Source organism: Gopherus flavomarginatus, chromosome 5 (assembly GCF_025201925.1).
Source record: "Gopherus flavomarginatus isolate rGopFla2 chromosome 5, rGopFla2.mat.asm, whole genome shotgun sequence".
In the NCBI taxonomy this organism is placed as follows: Eukaryota; Metazoa; Chordata; order Testudines; family Testudinidae; genus Gopherus; species Gopherus flavomarginatus.
In genome coordinates this window covers 41,750,027-41,770,212 of record NC_066621.1, presented here as the reverse complement: position 1 = coordinate 41,770,212, position 20,186 = coordinate 41,750,027, and the positions used below count along the sequence as shown (strand labels likewise).

At 40.8% G+C, this 20,186-nt stretch overlaps 1 protein-coding gene and 1 long non-coding RNA gene across 3 annotated transcripts in view; both read right to left on the bottom strand.

Moving 5' to 3' along the window:
- Positions 1–145: 145 nt before the first annotated feature.
- LOC127051110 (uncharacterized) lies at positions 146–9,751 on the bottom strand. 2 transcript variants are annotated; one of them, XR_007774385.1, is made up of 5 exons: positions 9,659–9,751; positions 9,210–9,255; positions 5,562–5,629; positions 4,954–4,999; positions 146–2,720 (listed from the first exon to the last, which is right to left on the bottom strand). It is a non-coding gene; the product is annotated as an uncharacterized LOC127051110 (long non-coding RNA). The 2 variants fall into 2 exon arrangements; XR_007774386.1 differs by lacking the exon at positions 5,562–5,629.
- Positions 9,752–15,897: 6,146 nt separating this feature from the next.
- The window catches only part of LOC127051014 (NACHT, LRR and PYD domains-containing protein 3-like), a 53,420-nt gene continuing 49,131 nt past the window's right edge, over positions 15,898–20,186 (bottom strand). The window contains 1 exon segment of the mRNA XM_050952801.1: positions 15,898–18,281. Coding sequence (XP_050808758.1) covers positions 18,122–18,281 — 160 coding nt within the window. The 3' untranslated portion in view covers positions 15,898–18,121.

Here is a 20,186-nt window from a genome sequence, read left to right as displayed (position 1 = left end):
GCAAAACTCCCATTGACTTCAGTGGGGCATGAATCAGCTTTATGGGTCTGCTCCAAAACCCACTGAATCAAAGGGAATCGTTCCCTGGGCTTTGGATTCAGCTTTCTGTGGCAAAGTGACCTCTAGAGTAATCACCACCTCACACCAGCATTGTACTTTTTTTTTTTTAAATGCGACTGGTCTGATTTGTAGCTTATGTTGGCGAGAGCTTTTTCCCCTCAAGCTAAGACTATGCTCACATTTGCGTCCACCTGTACGTTGATGGAAACAGGTATAACACTGTGTACATGCAAAACCCAGTGGCCACACTGCCACTGTAAGTACACAGCAGTAGCCCTGCCATTTCAGGGGTGGTATCTCAGGGCTCTGTGTATCACAGGGAGACACTACAAGAACCGCTCTGCTGTGGGATATTGGTACTGCCCTCCGCCTTCACATGCTTGCCTGTGGCAGTTCTTGATCATGTCACTCTCTGATTGTTATTCCTACAGAACTGGGTAGAAGACATTGAGCAATTGGATGATCTGGTTCGTCTCTCGTTCCTTACTGAGGGATAAATCGTTATGCAGTGAAGTGGGTGCTCAGCAAGCTGCTGGATGGAATTTGGGCAGCATTTTCTGACACATCGAAGATGACTGACCCTGTGGGGCACTGACAAGTCAATTCTGCTCACACAGTATAGTTATGTGAATGTCCAGATTGTCACAGTGCATCCTTCTAGTGACTGTCACATCTGATGAAGAACCAGCACCATATGGTAGGATCTAAATTTTGTGCCGAATGAGGCAATAGACCTACATGGAGCTCTGTGCAGAGCTTGAGCCAACTCTCCAGCACCAGAACACTTGATTCAGGGAAGATGCACCAGTTCAGAAGTGGATGGCTGTTGCCCTGTGGATGCAGGCTACACCAGACAGCTATAGGTCCATTGTAAACCACTTTGCAGTTGACCCATCCACTGTCAGGGTTGCGGCCGTGCAGGTTTGTGGGGCAGTGAACACTAATGTACCCACAGGTGGGTGTCCTAAGAAAAGTTCCAGCACTTCTAGTTGGTTTTCAGTTAATGGGGTTTCCAAACTGTGCAGGGCCATCGATGGCACCCATAGCCCAATACTTTGTCCCCTGCATTGGGCAGGCGAGTCAGTGAACTGAAAAGGTTACTAGTCAATCGTCCTGCAAGGCCCAGTGGATCACATACTGCTGAATGGAGGGATTTGGTCATCTATGAAGGTGGAGGAAGCAGATTTGCACTGCCGGTGACCCTGAAAAACCAGCTGGAGTTTTTGCTGCAACAAGGAGAAAAAGTCAGCGCACAGTATTTTAAATGCCCTGGATCTTAAAACTGAGATTGAAGCACCAGAGCAAGAAGGGATATTAATGATGAGGCATTGCAGCTGACAAGCCTCAGATTCTGGTTCCTGACACAGCTCGGGAGGTCTTCCTCAGTTCGTCATGGGGGGGCTTCTTCAACCTGCTCCTGCAGGTACAGGTGTAGAATCACATTCTCCTCATCCTCTGGGGTGTCCTCCACAGTCTCTGCTGCCTTCTCACGCTGGCCCCCATCAGTGTCCTCTTGGCAGGGCCAGCTCCAGGCACCAGTGCTCCAAGCATGCGACTGGGGCGGCAAGCCACTGGGGGCACCCTGCCGGTCCCCGCGAGGGCAACAGTCAGGCAACCTTCAGTGGCATGCCTGTGGGAGGTCCACCAGTTCTGCGGATTCCGAAGCTGCATGACCGGCGGACCACCGGCTGCATGCCACCAGATCTGCGTGACCTGGGACCTCCCACAGGCAAGCTGCTGAAGGCAGCCTGCCTGCATGCTTGGGGCAGCTGAAATGCTAGAGCCGTCCCTGCCTCTTGGAGAATGAGGCCAGCATGGTTGAGCAGGGGATCGTGAGCCCTAGACAGCACCTGGTCCAGCTTCTTGTAGAAGGGGTATGTACGACGAGCCCTCCTGGAAGAACTGCTTAAGTCTTTGGCAGCCTGTACAGGAGCCTCAAGTGCTTCATGCATTCACAGCATAGGGATGGAATTTGCTGATTGCCTCCTGCTCCATCCTCTGTGAAATTTCTGGATACAGGGAAATGTTCTTGGTGCTCTGGGAAAATTCGTGGCACACAGTGTACTGCACCCACGCATTGATCAGCATCCGGGTTTGCTTGGTGGGCCAAGCTGCTGCTCTCAGTGCAGGATCCATTTTCACCTCTAAGGCGAGCAGTGGAAAGCCAGACTGCCTTCTGTGGCCAGTCAGGGCCACACACTAACACCAGTGCTCAGGGGGCAGGGACCTAGACTGGGAACGGTCAGGAAGAAAAGGGTCATTGTGGGAATGAGGGTGGAGGACTAATGAATCTTAAGAGCTGGCACATTCCCCCTCTTCATACTGCAAACTGGCCCCTGGGTCTGGCCCCATGTCACAGATAAGGCACGTGCTTACCCATGGCCCTGAGGCTTGCTAGCTCCTTCACCCTCTGCCTGCCTTGAGACAGGTGCTGCTGGAGTTTAAGTGTGGACAGTAGGAGGTTATAGCACAAGCCTGAGCATACACATATGTAGAGTCACCAGTGTAGCTGTCCCCTAGAGCAGAAGTCAGAGTGAGTTGGGGGGTGACAGTCTCATTCTCTGGCTGTGTTAGAACATCTCCATCGCCAGGGTGTCCCGTGTTCTGTGCAGTCTGAGGGCACCTCTTCCAAACTGCAGCCAAAGAGCATCTGGTGGCACCTGAAGATGAGAAACCCAAGCTGCATTATGCGAAGGATAGAGAGTATGCCCTGCTGCATGGCTGTCCTGCTCCCTGTGCCCTTGCTGAGACCTGTATCTCTTTTCACGCTCCCCTCCCTCCCTGCCTTTTCTGTACACAATAAATACCTGGCACATAGTCCATGGCAATCCCAATCTCTCTGCTTTGTGCAATACAGAGGATCATCCCCACACACCATGTTTGATTGCAGGCAGCATGTGACAATCAATGAGGACTGGTGTAGGAAGAAGATGAGGGAGGGATCAAAAAATGGCTAAACATCTGAGCAGTTGATTAGCTGCTAAAGTGAGGCCCTCCCACAGATCACAGCTTGTTAGGAGAGAGGGGGCAAGATCTTTGCATGCTAAAATGTGGGTTCTGTGCTGGTGCAGATCCAGGGGAGAAGCATGCTCCATGCACCCATTCATTCAGTTCACACATCACCCCTCCGTGTCATATCCTCTCATTCTGTACACATATCCCAGCACCTCAAACAGTAGCCTCCACTGAGCCAGCCCACAAGCTACACAAGGGAGGAAAATCACAGTCACAGGTCCAATCCTTCACAGGTAGAGACCAGGGCAAAGACAGGGCTTCCATGTGTTCAGGGGATGTCCTAGCCTTCCCAATAAACACCCTGGTCCATGGTTCCCTGCCCCTAGCTCTGTCTCCCATTTTCCTGGGAAAAAAATTGCCCCACCCTTAGACCCCCCAAGTCACTGGCTTTCCCCCAATATCTGGTTTCGCAGTTCAGACGTAAGGCAGAAAGGGCTGATGTGACAATCTTACCTCATGCAGAATACAACAGAATATCCCTGAATTAATTCCTGCTTTGAGTCTAATAGCTGTGCTTGATCTAGAGCAAGTCTTTTAGAAAAATAGCCACTCCCGATTTTAAACGTGTCAGTGGTGGAGAATCCACTGCAATCCTGGATCAGTTGTTCCAGTGGTTAAAACTGTGTGCCTTACTTCCAGTGCGAATTCATCTAGCCTCAACTTCCAGTCATTGGATCCTCTTACACATTTGTCTGCTAGATTGAAGACACCCCTGTTATCAAACTTCTGTTCCCCATATAGGTACCTATAAACTGATCAAGCAACTCCTTAACCTTCTCTATGACGTTATGTTTTCCACTCCATTCATTCTCATGGCTCTTCTATGACCCCTCTCCACATTATGAAATATCCTTTTTGAATTGTGGACACCAGAACTAGACACAATAGTATTCATCACCATACAAATTTTGACAGGTTTCCATGCCTCTTTTAGGGCTTATGTCCAGCCTTCCCACCCCCCATTTCCATTGGCGCCAAAGTGTGGTGCCGTCGGCCATTTTGAAAAAATGTGTGCGTTTATGTGTTTGACTAAGGGAAGTGTTGTGTATGTTTGTGCTTGTATACATGGAGAAAAAGGTTGAAAGAAGAGTGTAAAGAGGAAAAAAGAGAGTCTGAGTAAGGTTGAGAGAAAAAAAGGAAATTTGAAAGAAGAGAGGTAAGTAACTGAAGAAAAGAGGCAGGTTATGAAAGAATAGAAAGATAGAACTTAAAGAAAGAAGGAAATACTTGTTTTTGAAGGGCTGGTTTAAGAAAAAAGTTAAATAATATTAAAAACTAGGTTGAAAAAGGGAAAGGCAAAACCTGTTTGGGAGGCCCAGGATAAAAAAGTGAATAAAAAGGCATTAAAACCATTGACTACCAGTGTAGGTTAAGAAAAAAGCATAAAAACGAGGTTTAAAAAGAAAATTGACAAAGGCAAAGCCTGTTTGGTAAGCACAGGGTAAAAAAGTAAATAAAAACCTATTGAATACCAGTGTAGGTTAAGAAAAAAGCTTTTATTATTAAATAATATTAAAAACAATACAAATAGGCTTAAAAGGGGAATTCACTGAAGCAAAACCTGTTTAGTAAGTACATGGCCAAAAACTATAAAGGGGTACAAAAAAAAAAAACATTTAATAAACATTAAAAATTAGGTTTAAAAAGAGAATTGACAAAGGCAGAGCCTGTTTAGTAAGCCCCTGGTAAAAACTAAAAAACAAAAAACAAAAGTTGCTAAGAAAAATACAATAAAACTATTAAATACCAGTGTAAGTTAAAAAAAAAGCATTTAAAATGATTTCCTCTTTGCAAAGAGCAAAGATAAAAAGCTCAGGGTAAAATCAAAGAAAGAAAGAGAAAAAGAGAATGAGAGAGACAGAGAAAGAAAATTGTTACCTTTGCAGTCTTTTTGTAGAATGAGGCAACTTTTCTGGTTCAGACCCTAGTAAATAAAACACATTAAAACTTAAATACCAATGTAGGCTAAGAAAATTTTTTTTAAAACATTAAAAACTAGGTTTAAAAAGGAAATTTACAAAGGCAAAGCCTACTTGAAAAACTCAGGGTAAAAAAGTAAATAAAAATACATTTAAACTATTCAATACCAATGAAGGTTTAAGAAAAACATTTTAAAACATTAAAAACTAGGTTTAAAAAGGAAATTTACTACGGCAGAGAAATAAAAGTAAATAAACATTAAAACTATTCAATACCAATATAAGTTAACAAAAAAAGAAAGAAAAGTTAAAAGAAAGAATAGAACAACAAAAAAAAAGAGTGAAGATAGAGAGCACATGGTGAAATCAGAGTAAGACAGAGAGAAGCAGGCAGAGCCTGTTTAGTAAGCGCAGGGTAAAAAAGTGAACAGAATCAGCTTAGGTTAAAAGAAAGAACAAGACAAGAAAAGCGAAAAGAGAGTCCTCTTTGCAAAGAGCAAAGATAGAGAGCACAGGGTGGAATCAAAGAGAGAGACAGAGAGAGAGAAAGATTGAGCGATTTCTCACCTTTGCAGTCTTTGTGTAGAATGCGGCAACTTTCCTGGTTCAGACCCTCTCAGACTTGTTATCACCGCCTTTGGATTGGACCAATCAGAGGTGGTTTTACAACAGCATCATAGAATTCATTTTCCTGAATCAATCCTAGAGTCCCAAGATTTTAAACAAGAGCCAACCCCCCTTCTTCCCCCACCCCCTTTCCTCTTTTCTTCCCTCCTCCCTTTTAACTGTTTTATTCTTATCTAAAGAAACAGACCCCCAGCATTTTCCCGCCACGTAGTCCTTTAACAAAGGGTTTTTATAAAAGTTAAATTTATAAGCTTTTAGTAACACACCATTTTTTAAAGTTTTCCCCTAAGTTTTAAACTAACAGGGTTTTTTTTTTTTTTGTAAAAACAATGAAGCTGCAGCAAAGCAGCCTCTGTGATTTAGTGGATTAGAGATAAGAAGGCTGCTTCTTTCCCAAACTTTTTAATAAACACAAGTTAAAATTACCTTAAGTTTTGCAAAGGGATAAGACAAACGTAAGACACAACCCTTTTGTATGTGTTGTAATAAAAAATTATGCAGAAGCACCCCTGGTATTTAGTAACAGATGGTTTATAGTTCCTTATTTTGTAAGCCACTGAATTAGAGAGAAGAAGAAGATTGCTTCTTTCCCCGCTTTTTAACAAACAGAAGTGAACGTTTTGTAAAGGTGTAAACACTTGAAAAGACATGCCTAAATGAAGACATTTTTTATTTAACCCCCTTGGCATAAGTGTTTTAGAAAAAAAAGCAGGCAAAAGCACCCCAGGTTTATAAACCCCTTATTCTGTAAACCAGTGGATTAGAAAGACAAAAAAGCAAAGGTGTTGTTAGCAAAAGCAGCCTCTGTAAATCACAGAGGAGTTTGCTTCTGATCCCCTAAACACAACCCTTTTGTATTTAAGTTATAAAAAAAGAGCAGGCAAAAGCACCCCAGACCTAAACCCACAAAACCCCTACTAAGAAAAACTTTCCCTCCCCCCAAGGTTTTTAGTGAAAGGCACTTAAAACAGCCTTTTAAAGGTTGTGGATTAGAAAAGAAGAACCACCCTTTGAAAAACAGGCAGCCTAAAGACACATTTCTTTATTTAACCCCCTTGACATAAGTGTTTTAATGAAAAAGAGCGGGCAGAGGAATTTTTATAAAAGTTAAAACCATAAGCTTTTAGTAATACATCATTTTTAACACATTAAAGTTACCTTAAGTTTTGCAAAGGAATAAGACACAACCCTTTTATATTTGAGTTGTAATAAAAAAGTGCAGGCAGAAGCACCCCAGGTTTTTTAGTAACAGACAGTTTATAGCTCCACTTATTTTGTAAACCAAAGGATTAAAGAGAAGTTTGTTTTAATAACATGTAAGTTTGCAGAAACAGTTTAGGGCTATAAAACTAATGTATTGTGACAAAAAAGATTGTCCCCCCTGGGTTTTAGGCTAACATGGGCCATTTTAAATAAGGACAGCAGGCTTTTGCAGTAAAAGCCATTGTTAGCAAAAACAGCCTGTTAAGTCAGTGATTAAAAAGAAAAAGGCCAGAACATAACAAAAAAGCCCTAGGTCTCCTTTTAAAAGGAAAGGACACCAAAAACAGATATTAAAAAGAATAGTAACTTACTTACTATAAAAAAACTTTTTAACCATTAAAGTTTAAAAAAGCTAAAGTGTGTAGCTATGACCTTCCCGCCTTTTTTCCCAGAAAAAAACAAGTCCCCTCACTCTGCTTTGCTCTTATCTAAACAGCTAGAACCTTTGTTTTCTTCCACCCTGTAACAAAAGCTGAACACCACATACTATAGACCATTTTAAAATGTGTTTTTTAAAATAATGTTTAAAATCCCCTCTTTTTAACGTAGTAAATAAACACATAAAACAGATCTACTTAAAGACTCTGTTCTTTGGCATAGTTGTTTTAATAACACGTTAGGCCGGAAAAACAACCCAGGTTTAAAAACACAAAAAACCTGTTTATAAAAGTTTTTTCTAGGTTTTAAACTAACAAGGGTTATTTTTTAGTAAAAACAATGTAAAGCTGCAACAAAGCAGCCTCTGTGAGCTTAAATCACAGAGGAAAAGGCCAAAACAAAAAAGCCATAGGTCTGCTTTTAATATCAAAAACTTGTTAAACTGAACACTTCTTATGAAAAAAAAGGCATTGCTTTGTAAATAATTGTAAAATAAAAAATATTACCTAAGGTTTAAAGCCACAGCCTGCTAGTTTATAAAAGTAATTTGTTAACAAAAAGAGGCGAAAGTTTTGTAAAGGTCTTAATAAACCCTTGAAAAAACATACCTAAATGAAGACACATTTTTTTGTATGGGTTGTAATAGAATAAAGCACCCCTAGCTTTTAGGGACAGTTATTAGCCCCCTTATTTTGTAAATCGGTGGATTAGAGAGAAATCTATTGAATACCAGTGTAGGTTAAGAAAAAAGCTTTCAATATTATTAAATAATATTAAAAACAATACTGTGATGTTATTGATGTAAACTGGGACCATACAGAACATGGTTTGCAACCAAGTTCCTGTAGTGGTACCAAAGCTTATGTAAAAGGGGGTCATATAAGGTGTCTAAGACCAAGTTATGAGTTACTGGTTATGATTATGCTGTCTGTATGTCTGTATCATTTTGTAGTTGAAGTTATAAGTATTGGCTCTATACTGTCTATATTTCAAACTTGTGCTGTGTTACTGGGAAAGATCCCAGGTAAGTGGGTGTTAGCTCTGCTTAGCCTGCTTGATGGCCCATTAAGGACCATCAGCTACACAATTGACCCATTGAGAGGAGGCAGATATGCCTTGTAACTCAGCAGGGTGTGCAGAAACTGGCCCATGTGACTGCAAACTCCATTTTGCTGTAATTTTCCACAGTAAGAACAAAGAAGTGTTCTTACACCTGGAAGTACCTATATGAGGCTGATGCCTCATCTCCATTTGGTCTTCAATCCTGCTTCCTACCTCTGGAGGGACTTTGCTACAAACTGAAGATCTACACAAAGGACTGAGGACCCATCCCAGTGGGGGATGTTCTCCAGAGACTTGATTTAAACCTGCAGTTTACTCCATCACTGCTACAAGCCTGAACTAAGAACTTTGCCATTACTGTATGTTATTGATTCCATTTAACCAATTCTAGCTCTCATCTCTATCTTTTTCCTTTTATGAATAAACCTTTAGATTTTAAAGGATTGGCAACGGCGTGATTTGTGGGTAAGATCCGATGTGTATATTGACCTGGGTCTGGGGCTTGGTCCTTTGGGATCGAATCTTTTTCTTTTACTGGGATTGTCACAAATACAAATAGGTTTAAAAGGGGAATTGACTTAAGGAAAACCTGTTTTGTAATAAGCACATGGCCAAAAACTATAAAGGGGTACTAAAAAAAAGTATTTAAAAAACATTAAAAACTAGGTTTAAAAAGAGAATTGACAAAGGCAGAGCCTGTTTAGTAAGCCCCTGGTAAAAACTAAAAGTTGCTAAGAAAAATACAATAAAACTATTAAATTCCAGTGTAAGTTAAAAAAAAAGCATTTAGAATGATTTCCTCTATGCAAAGAGCAAAGATAGAAAGCTCAGGGTAAAATCAAAAAAAGAGAGTGAAAAAGAGAATAAGAGAGAGAAAATTTTTACCTTTGCAGTCTTTTTGTAGAATGAGGCAACTTTTCTGGTTCAGACCCTAGTAAATAAAACACATTAAAACTATTAAATACCAATGTAGGCTAAGAAAAAGCATTTTAAAACATTAAAAACTAGGTTTAAAAAGGAATTTACAAAGGCAAAGGCTGCTTGAAAGACACAGTGTAAAAAAGTAAATAAAATACAATAAAACTATTTAATATTAAAGGTTAAAAGAAAGAACAGAACAAAAAAAAGAGTAAAGATAGAGAGCACATGGTGAAATCAGAATAAGACAGAGAGAAGCAGGCAGAGCCTGTTTAGTAAGCACAGGGTAAAAAAGTGAACAGAATCAGCATAGGTTAAAAGAAAGAACAAGACAAGAAAAGTGAAAAGAGAGTCCTCTTTGCACAGAGCAAAGATAGAGAGCACAGGGTAGAATCAAAGAGAGAGAGAATTTTCACCTTTGCAGTCTTTCTGTAGAATGAGGCAACTTTCCTGGTTCAGACCCTCTCAGACTTGTTATCCCCGCCTTTCGATCGGACCAACCAGAGGTGGTTTTACAACAGCATCATAGAATTCATTTTCCTGAACCAATCCTAGAGTCCCAAGATTTTAAACAAGAGCCAACCCCCCTTCTTCCCACACCCGCTTTGCTCTTTTCTTCCCTCCTCCCTTTTAACTGTTTTATTCTTATCTAAAAAAACAGACCCCAGCATTTTCCCGCCAGTAGCACTTTTACAAAGGGTTTTTTATAAAAGTTAAATTTATAAGCTTTTAGTAACACACCATTTTTAAAGTTTTCCCCTAGGTTTTAAACTAACGGGTTTTTTTTTTTCGTAAAAACAATGTGAAGCTGCAGCAAAGCTCCTGTTAGCAAAGCAGCCTCTGTGAGTCAGTCGATCAGAGATAAGAAGGCTGCTTCTTTCCTAAACTTGTTAATAAACACAAGTTAAAATTACCTTAAGTTTTGCAAAGGGTTCTTCTTCTTTTCTAATCCACAACCTTTAAAAGACTGTTTTAAGTGCTTTTCACTAAAAACTTTGGGGGGAGGGAAAGTTTTTCTTAGTAAGGGTTTTGTGGGTTTAGGTCTGGGGTGCTTCTGCCTGCTCTTTTTTTATTACAACTCAAATATGAAAGGGTTGTGTCTTATTCCTTTGCAAAACTTAAGGTAACTTTAATGTGTTAAAAATGGTGTATTACTAAAAGCTTATGGTTTTAACTTTTATAATAATCCCTCTGCCCACTCTTTTTCATTAAAACACATGTCAAGGGGGTTAAATAAAAAATGTGTCTTCATTTAGGCATGTCTTTTCAAGTGTTTACACCTTTACAAAACTTTCACTTCTATTTGTTAAAAAGTGGGGAAAGAAGCAATCTTCTCTCTAATTCAGTGGTTTACAAAATAAGGAAACTATATACCGTCTGTTACTAAAAACCAGGGGTGCTTCTGCATAATTTTTTATTACAACACATACAAAAGGGCTGTGTCTTATCCCTTTGCAAAACTTAAGGTAATTTTAACTTGTGTTTATTAACAAGTTTGGGAAAAAAGCAGCCTTCTTATCTCTGATCCACTAACTCACAGAGGCTGCTTTGCTAACAGGAGCTTTGCTGCAGCTTCACATTGTTTTTACGAAAAAAAAAAACCCTGTTAGTTTAAAACCTAGGGGAAAACTTTAAAAATGGTGTGCTACTAAAAGCTTATAAATTTAACTTTTATAAAAACCCCTTTGTAAAAGTGCTACTGGCGGGAAAATGCTGGGGTCTGTTTTTTTAGATAAGAATAAAACAATTAAAAGGGAGGGGGAAAGAAACGAGGAGAGGGGGTGGGGGGAAGAAGGGGGTTGGCTCTTGTTTAAAATCTTCGGAATCTAGGATTGGTTCAGGAAAATAAATTCTATGATGGTGTTGTAAAACCACCTCTGATTGGTCCGATCCAAAGGCGGTGATAACAAGTCTGAGAGGGTCTGAACCAGGAAAGTTGCCTCATTCTACAGAAAGACAGAAAAGGTGACAATTCTCTCTCTCTCTTTGATTCTACCCTCTACAGGTAGAGGACTCTCTTTTTGCTTGTCTTGTTCTTTCTTTTAATCTACGTTGATTCTGTTCACTTTTTTACCCTGTGCTTACTAAACAGGCTCTGCCTGCTTCTCTCTGTCTTATTCTGATTTCACCATGTGGTCTCTATCATTGCTTTTTTTTTTTCTTCTGTTCTTTTTTTTAACCTTTCTTTTTTTCTTAACCTACATTGGTATTGAATAGTTTTAATGTTTTTATTTACTTTTATTACACTGCTGTAGTAAATTTCCTTTTTAAACCTAGTTTTTAATGTTTTTTAAATGCTTTTTTTTAGTACCCCTTTATAGTTTTTGGCCATGTGCTTACTAAACAGGTTTTGCTTCAGTCAATTCCCCTTTTAAACCTATTTGTATTGTTTTTAATATTATTTAATAATATTAAAAGCTTTTTTCTTAACCTACACTGGTATTCAATAGTTTTAATGCTTTTTTACCCTGTGCTTACCAAACAGGCTTTGCCTTTGTAAATTTTACCCTGTGCTTACCAAACAGGCTTTGCCTTTTTTAAACCTAGTTTTTGATATTTTTTTTAAGCTACACTGGTATTGAATAGTTTTAATGCTTTTTCTTTACTTTTTTTACACTGTGCTTACCAAACAGGCTTTGCCTTTGTCAATTTTCTTTTTAAACCTAGTTTTTAATGTTTTCTAAATGCTTTTTTCTTAGTATCCCTTTATAGTTTTTGGCTATGTGCTTACTAAACAGGTTTTGCTTTAGTCAATTTCCTTTTTAAACCTGGTTTTTAATGCTTTTTTCTTAACCTACACTGGTAGTCAATAGTTTTAATGCCTTTTTATTCACTTTTTTACCCTGGGCCTCCCAAACAGGTTTTGCCTTTCCCTTTTTCAACCTAGTTTTTAATATTATTTTTTTTCTTAAACTAGCCCTTCAAAAACAAATATTTCCCTTTTCTTTAAGTTCTATCTTTCTATTCTTTCATAACCTGCATCTTTTCTTCAATTACTTATCTCCTTTCAAATTTCCTTTTTTTTCTCTAAACCTTACTCATACTCTTTTTTCCTCTTTACACTCTTCTTTCAACCTTTTTCTCTCCATGTACATAAGCACAAACATACACAACACTTCCCCTAGTCAAACACATACTTTTTTTCAAAATGGCCGACGGCACCACACTTTGGCGCCAATGGAAATGGGGGGTGGGAAGGCAGGACATAAGCCCTAAAGGAGGCATGGAAACCTGTCAAAATTTGTATGGTGATGAATACTATCGAGCTTACTACTTACATAGTTTTCCAGTGCCACATACAGAGGACTATGTAACCCTCTGCCTGGATTAGCTCTGCTCTGCGCACTGGTGCTCTGCACAGTCATTAAAGGGTTTCTTGCAGACTGAATGGTTAAACATGAGCGCTTGTGGCTCTGGCAGTTAAATGTCCGATCACCAGTGATTTGGGAGTTTTCACTATAAACAATAAATAGCTTTGTAACCCTGTGGTGTGAAGGTGCCTTCAAAAGGTAAATCAATCACTAGAGCTGGGAGCCTGTTGTTTCTGCTAAAAGCATTGGTTGATATTTTCATTGGCTGGGGACATCAGAGCTGTGTCTCAGGGCCCATCTCCATTAAGACATTTGCTCAGAGATCATCTGCGTTAGTGACACCAGGGTGAGTCCCCAGAGCACACGCCGCCCCAGTGCAAAGAGGATCATGCGGGGACAGCACAATCAATAACTCCTGGGAGGGGGAGAGGAAGTTTAGAATCCTGGGAACCTGAGGGGGCAGAGGAGAATTGTGGGGGTAGAGTTTGTGGGGGCTGCATAGAGAAGGAGGGTGGGATAGCTCTCTGGGAACCTGCAGGAAGAAAGATGAGGAACTGTCAACCTGCAATGACAAAGGAGGAAGTGTTGCAGAAAATTGATAAATTGAAGAGCAGCAAATCCCCAAGACCAGGTGATACACCCTGGGTGTGTTTAGGTAAATACAGTTTGCTCCTTGCCATGGTATAATTCCCCACTCTGAACCTTAGTGTCCAAAAGATGGAGTACCAGCATGAATTCCTCTAAGCTCAATTACCAGCTTAGTACTTGTAGCGCTGCCACCAACCAGGAACTCCAGTGCCTGGTACACTCTGGTCCCCCAAAACCTTGCCCGGGGACCCCCAAGACCCTGACCCTCTGGATCTTAACACAAGGAAAGTAAACCCTTTCCCTCACCGTTGCCTCTCCCAGGCTTCCCTTCCCTGGGTTACCCTGGAAGATTACTGTGATTCAAACTCCTTGAATCTCAAAACAGAGAGGAAAATTCACCTTCCCCCCTCCTTCTCTCTCCCCCTCCCAGACTCTCCCTGAGAGAGAAAGTAATCCTAACACAGAGAGAAAATTAACCTCTCTCTCCCCCTTCCCTCCTTTCTCCCCACCAATTCCCTGGTGGATCCAGACCCAGTCCCCTGGGGTCTCACCAGAATAAAAAGAAAAAATCAGGTTCTTAAACAAGAAAAGCTTTTAATTAAAGAAAAAAACAGTAAAAATTATCTTTGTAAATTTAAGATGGAATATGTTACAGGGTCTTTCAGCTATAGACACTGGGAATACCCTCCCAGCCTAAGTATACAAGTACAAATTAAAATCCTTTCAGCAAAATACACCTTTGAACTCCTTCCAGCCAAATACACATTTGCAAATAAAGAAAACAAACATAAGCCTAACTCGCCTTATCTACCTAGTACTCACTATTCTGGACATATAAGAGACTGTATCAAAGAGATTGGAGAGAAACCTGGTTGCACATCTGGTCCCTCTGAGCCCGCAGAGTGAACAACCACCAAAATCTAACAGCACACATGAAAACATCCCTCCCTCAAGATTTGAAAGTATCCTGTCCCCTGATTGGTCCTCTGGTCAGGTGACAGAGAGGCTCACTGATCTTGTAACTCTTTACAGATATGAAGTCAAAAGAGATATGAAGTCCTTTTGTTCTATTAACTCTTTCTTATCTGTTTATGACACTCCTGCTTTGCTTAGATTTGCTAGATATTCAGCTGATGGACTGGTGTTTTGCTCATTGTAATTGACTTAGCTGGTGTTGGGTCACAAATTATTTTAGTCCTGAATGCAGGGGTAGTGAAATATGATTCCCAATGTTTGTAATCATTGTGGGAATACAGAAAAGAAGGACTGTGCTTAACCTGTCCCAAAGGAGCTAGTCACTTTCAGTTTAAAGAACCTTGGTAAAAAAAAAAAAAAAAGAAAAGACGGCTCAAATGTCCGAGCCCTGTAAAAATATGAGGGCATGTGTGCGCACAAATGGCTGCATACCCTCAAGGGGTGTTGGATCGATGGAAAGGAACCCCTAGATATTCAACCCAGCTCCACCTAGCAGAAGGGTGACATTTTGGGGGAGCTCACAAATACCTGGTGAGTGGTTCACTAAGCTGGGAAAACAGTTGTGTTTATATCTGAGGAAATCACTCTGTATACTGGTTAATAGGTCAGGTTTGTTAGTCCCTGACTCAGCAGCTCCTAGCTTGGGGGTGCAGCCTTGGCCGATGACTGGGGAAAAGCACTGGGGAAAGCATTGGAAAAGGTTGTGCTGTTCCATGCTACATCAAGCTCCTATCGTAAGTTAAGGTTATTTGCTTGGGGTCCCGTCGCAATACCTGTGGAAGAGGAGTCTGAACCCTGGTTGGAACATACCATTGAAATGCTGCAGGAGTGGGCTATACCAGGCACAGAAAAGTAAAGATGTCTAGTAGAGATCCTCAGAGGCCCAGCTTTAGATGTGATTCGCACCCTGAAGCTCACTAATGCTGGGGTTGGTGTGAAGGACTTTTGAGAGCAGGAGTGGGAAAATTACAGCCCTCAGGCCAGATCTGGCCCACCAACCATTTTAATTCAGCTGTCAAGCTCCCACTGGGGAGCGGGATCTAGGGGTTGCCCCTCTCCGGCACTCCAGCCAGGAAGCAGGATCGGGGGCCACTCCGTGCAGCTCCCAGAAGCAGTGGCATGGCCCCCCTCTGGCTCCTACATGTAGGAGCAGCCAGGGAGGGCTCTGCTCTGCACGCTGCCCCTGCTCCAAGCACCGCCCACACAGCTCCCATTGGCCAAGAACCATGGCCAATGGGAGCTACAGAGATAGCAGCTGCAGACAGGACAGCGTGCAGAGCCACTTGGTTGCGCCTCTGCTTCCGGGGGCCACTTGATGTAAGCACCACCTGGAGCCTGCACCCTTGAGCCTCTCCCCGCACCCCAACCCCTGCCCCAGTCCTGAATCCCTCCCACTCTCTGGACCCCTCCATCTCAGCCCCGAGCACCCTTCTGCACCCAAAACCCCTCATCCCCAGCCCCATCCCAGAGCCCGCACCCCCAGCCACAGCCTGCACCCCTTCCCATGCCCCAACCCCCTGCCCTCATCCCCCTCCCACTCTCAGAACCCCTCTGTCTCAGTCCTTCTACCAAGATGTTTAGTCACCTGCCTATACAGCCATTGACCGGCCTTGGTCTGTGTGGCCTTGTAGTAGTAAAATCTTATGTTTGTATTTTGTATAATTTAAAATAAAAAAATAAAGACTGGTAATGTAGCATGTATTAATGTATAATATAATTAAACAATATTCTGCCAGCCACCATTTCAGAAAGCAGAAAGGAATGGCCTAACAGGCCTTTGGTAAAAATTGCATCAGCCAGAATCTTGTGTCTAAAGCTAATTTCGAGGCAGTAATAGACCTTGGGTTCGCCACTTTGTTGTAGGTTTAAAATGAGCATTTTAAAATTAATAAAAGAATGCAATAATGGTTTTCTCCTGCATTGCAATTTATTGTTCCTGTTCAAATGTTCTGTGTAAATAAAAAATGTGTATGTAAAAAAATAATGTAAAGGCCATCACCAAACCAAATGTTCTAAAAGAAACACCCCAAACAATGTAAAGATACCAAAAAATTGCCACACGCCCCTATTAACATGTAAAAAGAAGGACAAATTAACAACTCTAAAAAATAAGGCAGGCACCTCTCAATCGAGACAAAATAACTAATCGAAACCAGCATGGGGTAACTCCCCAAAAAACTAATACAAAACAAAATTTAAAAAAAAAAATTTAAAAAAGAAGCCCTTGTCAAACAGCAATTAATTAGAGCATAATGGTAAAAAAGTAATTGGTTCCAATAAAACAAAAATCACTAGATAAACAGGGTGCTTTGCCATAAAATTTTGTGTGCATCCTGCCAAGACTTCCCCAGAGCTCGTGTCGTGACCTACAGAACCCGGGTCCTCCTTACCCATAATCAACCTAGCTGGCCTCTAGACTGAGACAGCCTCTGAACTGGTAACTGTAACATCGATTAGCGGGACAGTGTATCTATGTGTGTAATTAAATGCATATGCTACTTGTTGTATCTCCAGTATCCGCGGCATATTGCCTTTTCCCCTAAAAAAAAATCCCATGTGCATCTTATAAGCATAACATTTGTTGGTGGAGAACTGCGAAAGGGGGAAGACATGAACCGTGATTGTTGAAAATACTGCTAAAAGGTATACCATACGTATAAAGTGATCGATCATTCAGTTGTGCACACCCCCGGTCATAGAGATACTGGGCAATAGGGAGAAGATTACAGTCCTCGGTGCTCCTACTCATCTGTTGGAAAAAAATATATAAAAATTGCATAGGTGAATATACCCGCGGTCGTAGCAGGATCAAGCCCAAAAGGTAGGGGGGTTAGTGTTCCCCCCTCCTGCTCTGTCAGTCAGAGTTTTTTTAGTGTGTGCAGACTTTTTGTGTTTAATAAGTCCCAGCACAAGCATGGGCATTATCTTAAATGTCTTGTTTTTCCCTTTTTTCCATTTTTGCCTTGGTTTTGTTAACTTGGACATGTCACAGCCCTTTTTATTCTCTAATCTGATGGTGTGAGAGCCTGGGTTTGTACATGCAGCATGTGCATATGAGCGCCAGTAGAATCCACACCGGGAAGGCGCCTTAAAGAAAGATCCCCGGGTAGAAGTAGCCCTAAAACAGTCTCAAAGACATTCGCTTTAGTATGTTGTCTGTGTGTGTTTGAGGCCTGAGAAACAAAGCTGTCAGCTGTAAATTGCTAAATAAGAGATGTCAAACTGCTGCTTAGCAGAGTGTGGTTTTTTTAAAGCCTGCAATAGCTCTGGGTGAGGGGAGGAAAGTGTTCACCAGCAAACACTGAAATGTCAGGAGGAAGCTTTGTAATTGGCTCTGAGCTTGTGGTTCGGATATTAAATAATAAACTCCTTACAGTATTAAGATAGTTACCCAGCACCAAGTTATAGATTTGGTTGATTGGGTAAAATTCTTTAGTTGGGATGCATAACCAAAACAGTCTCCTTCTTAGATCCCTTCTTAGGATTAATACAACAAATAATCAGTTCTTATTAATCTGATGAGGTAACTAATTTGGTGACATAGTTTTGATCCAACATTGAGACTAATTTAATCGGGGTTTGATTTTGTTTGAGTAGTTGCATTGCTCTTGTGCTTCATTTAGTTTCGTAGTACGATTAGTAGCTTCACTTTGGTGATACAGTTTGTTGGTGTAATAGTTGTAATACAATTTATAAAACTGAAACCAAACAACATTTATGTCAATAAGCAACATGGGCCTACAACCTTGAGGATGTGGGCAGATATCCATGGGTGAACCTAAAAGCCCAACCAGCTCCACATGATAAGCCTTTGGTTCTCACAACCCTGACAGTCTCTTCCAGTCCTGCGCCTGTGGAGGCTGAATGTGTAAATTCAACAAGCTCACAAAACGGGAGTGTATTTTCCCCATAGTGTGAGGTTCTCACTCTTAACACCAGCAGGAGAATATGCATCCGGAGTCCTTGGTGATGCCAGAGATGCCTTAAAAGAGGCAAGTCCTGTCTCTAGCTGCTGTCCCAGCTAGCAGGCTGACAGCCAGGCCAGAGCGATGTCGGTGCTCCTGCTCTCCAATTCTTCCATATATGTATAACCATATCAGGTTTCCTCTTTTTCACAGCATCTAGCTCTCTCTGTGTTTCTTCATTTACATTGAAACTGCTCAAGCTGTAGGAGAAGACAAGTCAAGAAAAAGTGTTAGACATAAAGCCTGAGAACACAGTCCCTTTGAAGCAGAGTTAGCCGCACACCACTGGTTTCAGTGAAATCATCTCTGGAATGGACACAAAAGACTATTGCAATGAATGTTCAGACATAACTATCCGGGCCCATCTTCTTTCCCCATCCCACACATTTTTGGTCCACACCGGTAGTCACCATCTGCACTGGCTTCCCTTTGGAGTCTAACCAGGCCCGTCCTTGCCAGCTGAAGAGGCTGCTATTGAGTGATATGCGGAACTCTGGGTCCACTTAGAGGGAGGGAGATGTCAGCATGTGACATTTATAGCAAGCAAGAAAACAGACTTCAGTGAACTTATTTGTTTCTGAATTGTTATTAATCTATAAAGTTATTGTTCTAAATCTAAATAATTTTGAAAGCTGTCATCCTGTGTTTTGGTTGTAACATCCCAGAACCAAAGGCTGCGTGGGGGATGTCTAGGACTGTGTAGAAATCTGGATGTTGTTCAAATGTATTTGCTATCTCAATGCTTCACAGAACTTACTTCCATTTTTTAATTTCCATCAGTGTTTTATCTTCCTTTATTTCTGGTCCTTTTAGTTCTCTCTCTTTTATAGATTTGCCTTTTCTCCTTCAGGCCAATGGTATGGAAATTTCAAAACATTCTCTTGTAGCTGTCCGGCTGTGCTGGATTTAAATGCTGCTTAAGCTGAAACTCTGGTAGCTTTTATGAACTAAGAAGATCTTTAAACAGTTTAAAACTGCCTGACATTGTTCTGGAGAAAAAGGCAGATGTCAGTTGCCTAAGGAGCTGGCTGGACCTTCCAGTCCTACCAGTATCTGTATGAGCTGCTGACTAGACAGACAACCAAGATGAAGAGGAGAAGAGTGAAGGAAATGAGTTGCCATCATAGACAGAAAAAGAAATTAAACAGAAACAATTAGGTGTTGACTTTGTATCCTTTCTCTCTTTTCCTTTTTCTTTTTCTCTTTGTCTGTTTGGCTTTGTCTCAGAATTATTTATTGAAATGGTGGTAAATTATTTGCATGGAGGGCTATTTTAATTCAATTGTGAAACACCCCAGACTTGTATTCTCAGTCCTCTTTACTGAGATTCTAACTAGGGTGACCAGATGTCCCGATTTTATAGGGACAGTCCCGATTTTTGGCTTTTTCTTATATAGGCTTCTATTAGCCCCCACCCCGTCCCAATTTTTCATACTTGCTGTCTGGTCACCCTAATTTTAACACAAAACTACGCTGCCTTTGAAGTGCTCAAACAGCCACTTTATTATCCCATGTTTAAGCTAGTTAAGCTGCATGAATAATACATTTTTTCAGGTTGGTGGCTGAACTGAAAAAAAAAAAAAAGAAAAGGTTCATTTTGAACCACAACCTCAATTTTTCAGGGTTTTTTGGGGTTTTTTTTGGTTGTTAAAAGAAATCAAACAAACAATTTTTTTGGTGCCAAATGAAAATTTATTTGATCTGAAAAAAAAATTGGGTCTTTTTATGGTTTTCTTTAGTTTCTTTTTAAGTGTTTTTTACCCTCAAAAAACCAGTTAATCAAATTAGCTACATTTCTAAACAAAACATTGTTTCTAAGTGACACAACAAATCTTTTGTTTAAAAAAAGTCAGCTTTTTATTTTGCCAAAATTATTCATCAGATGCAACCTCTATTTGCATATATTTTCATCCTGAAACTGCATTTTTCTGCACATTTACTATTTGAGCAAAAAATGTCACCCAGCTTTACTGGTATCACAGCAGTGGATCTCTCTTCCTTTCTCTGCAGGAGGAGACTAGGTGCCAGTTCTTGGGTGCATGGACAATAACACTGTGACCTCAGGAGAAAGAGCTTAAATCACATCACTGTGTGCCAGATTTTCC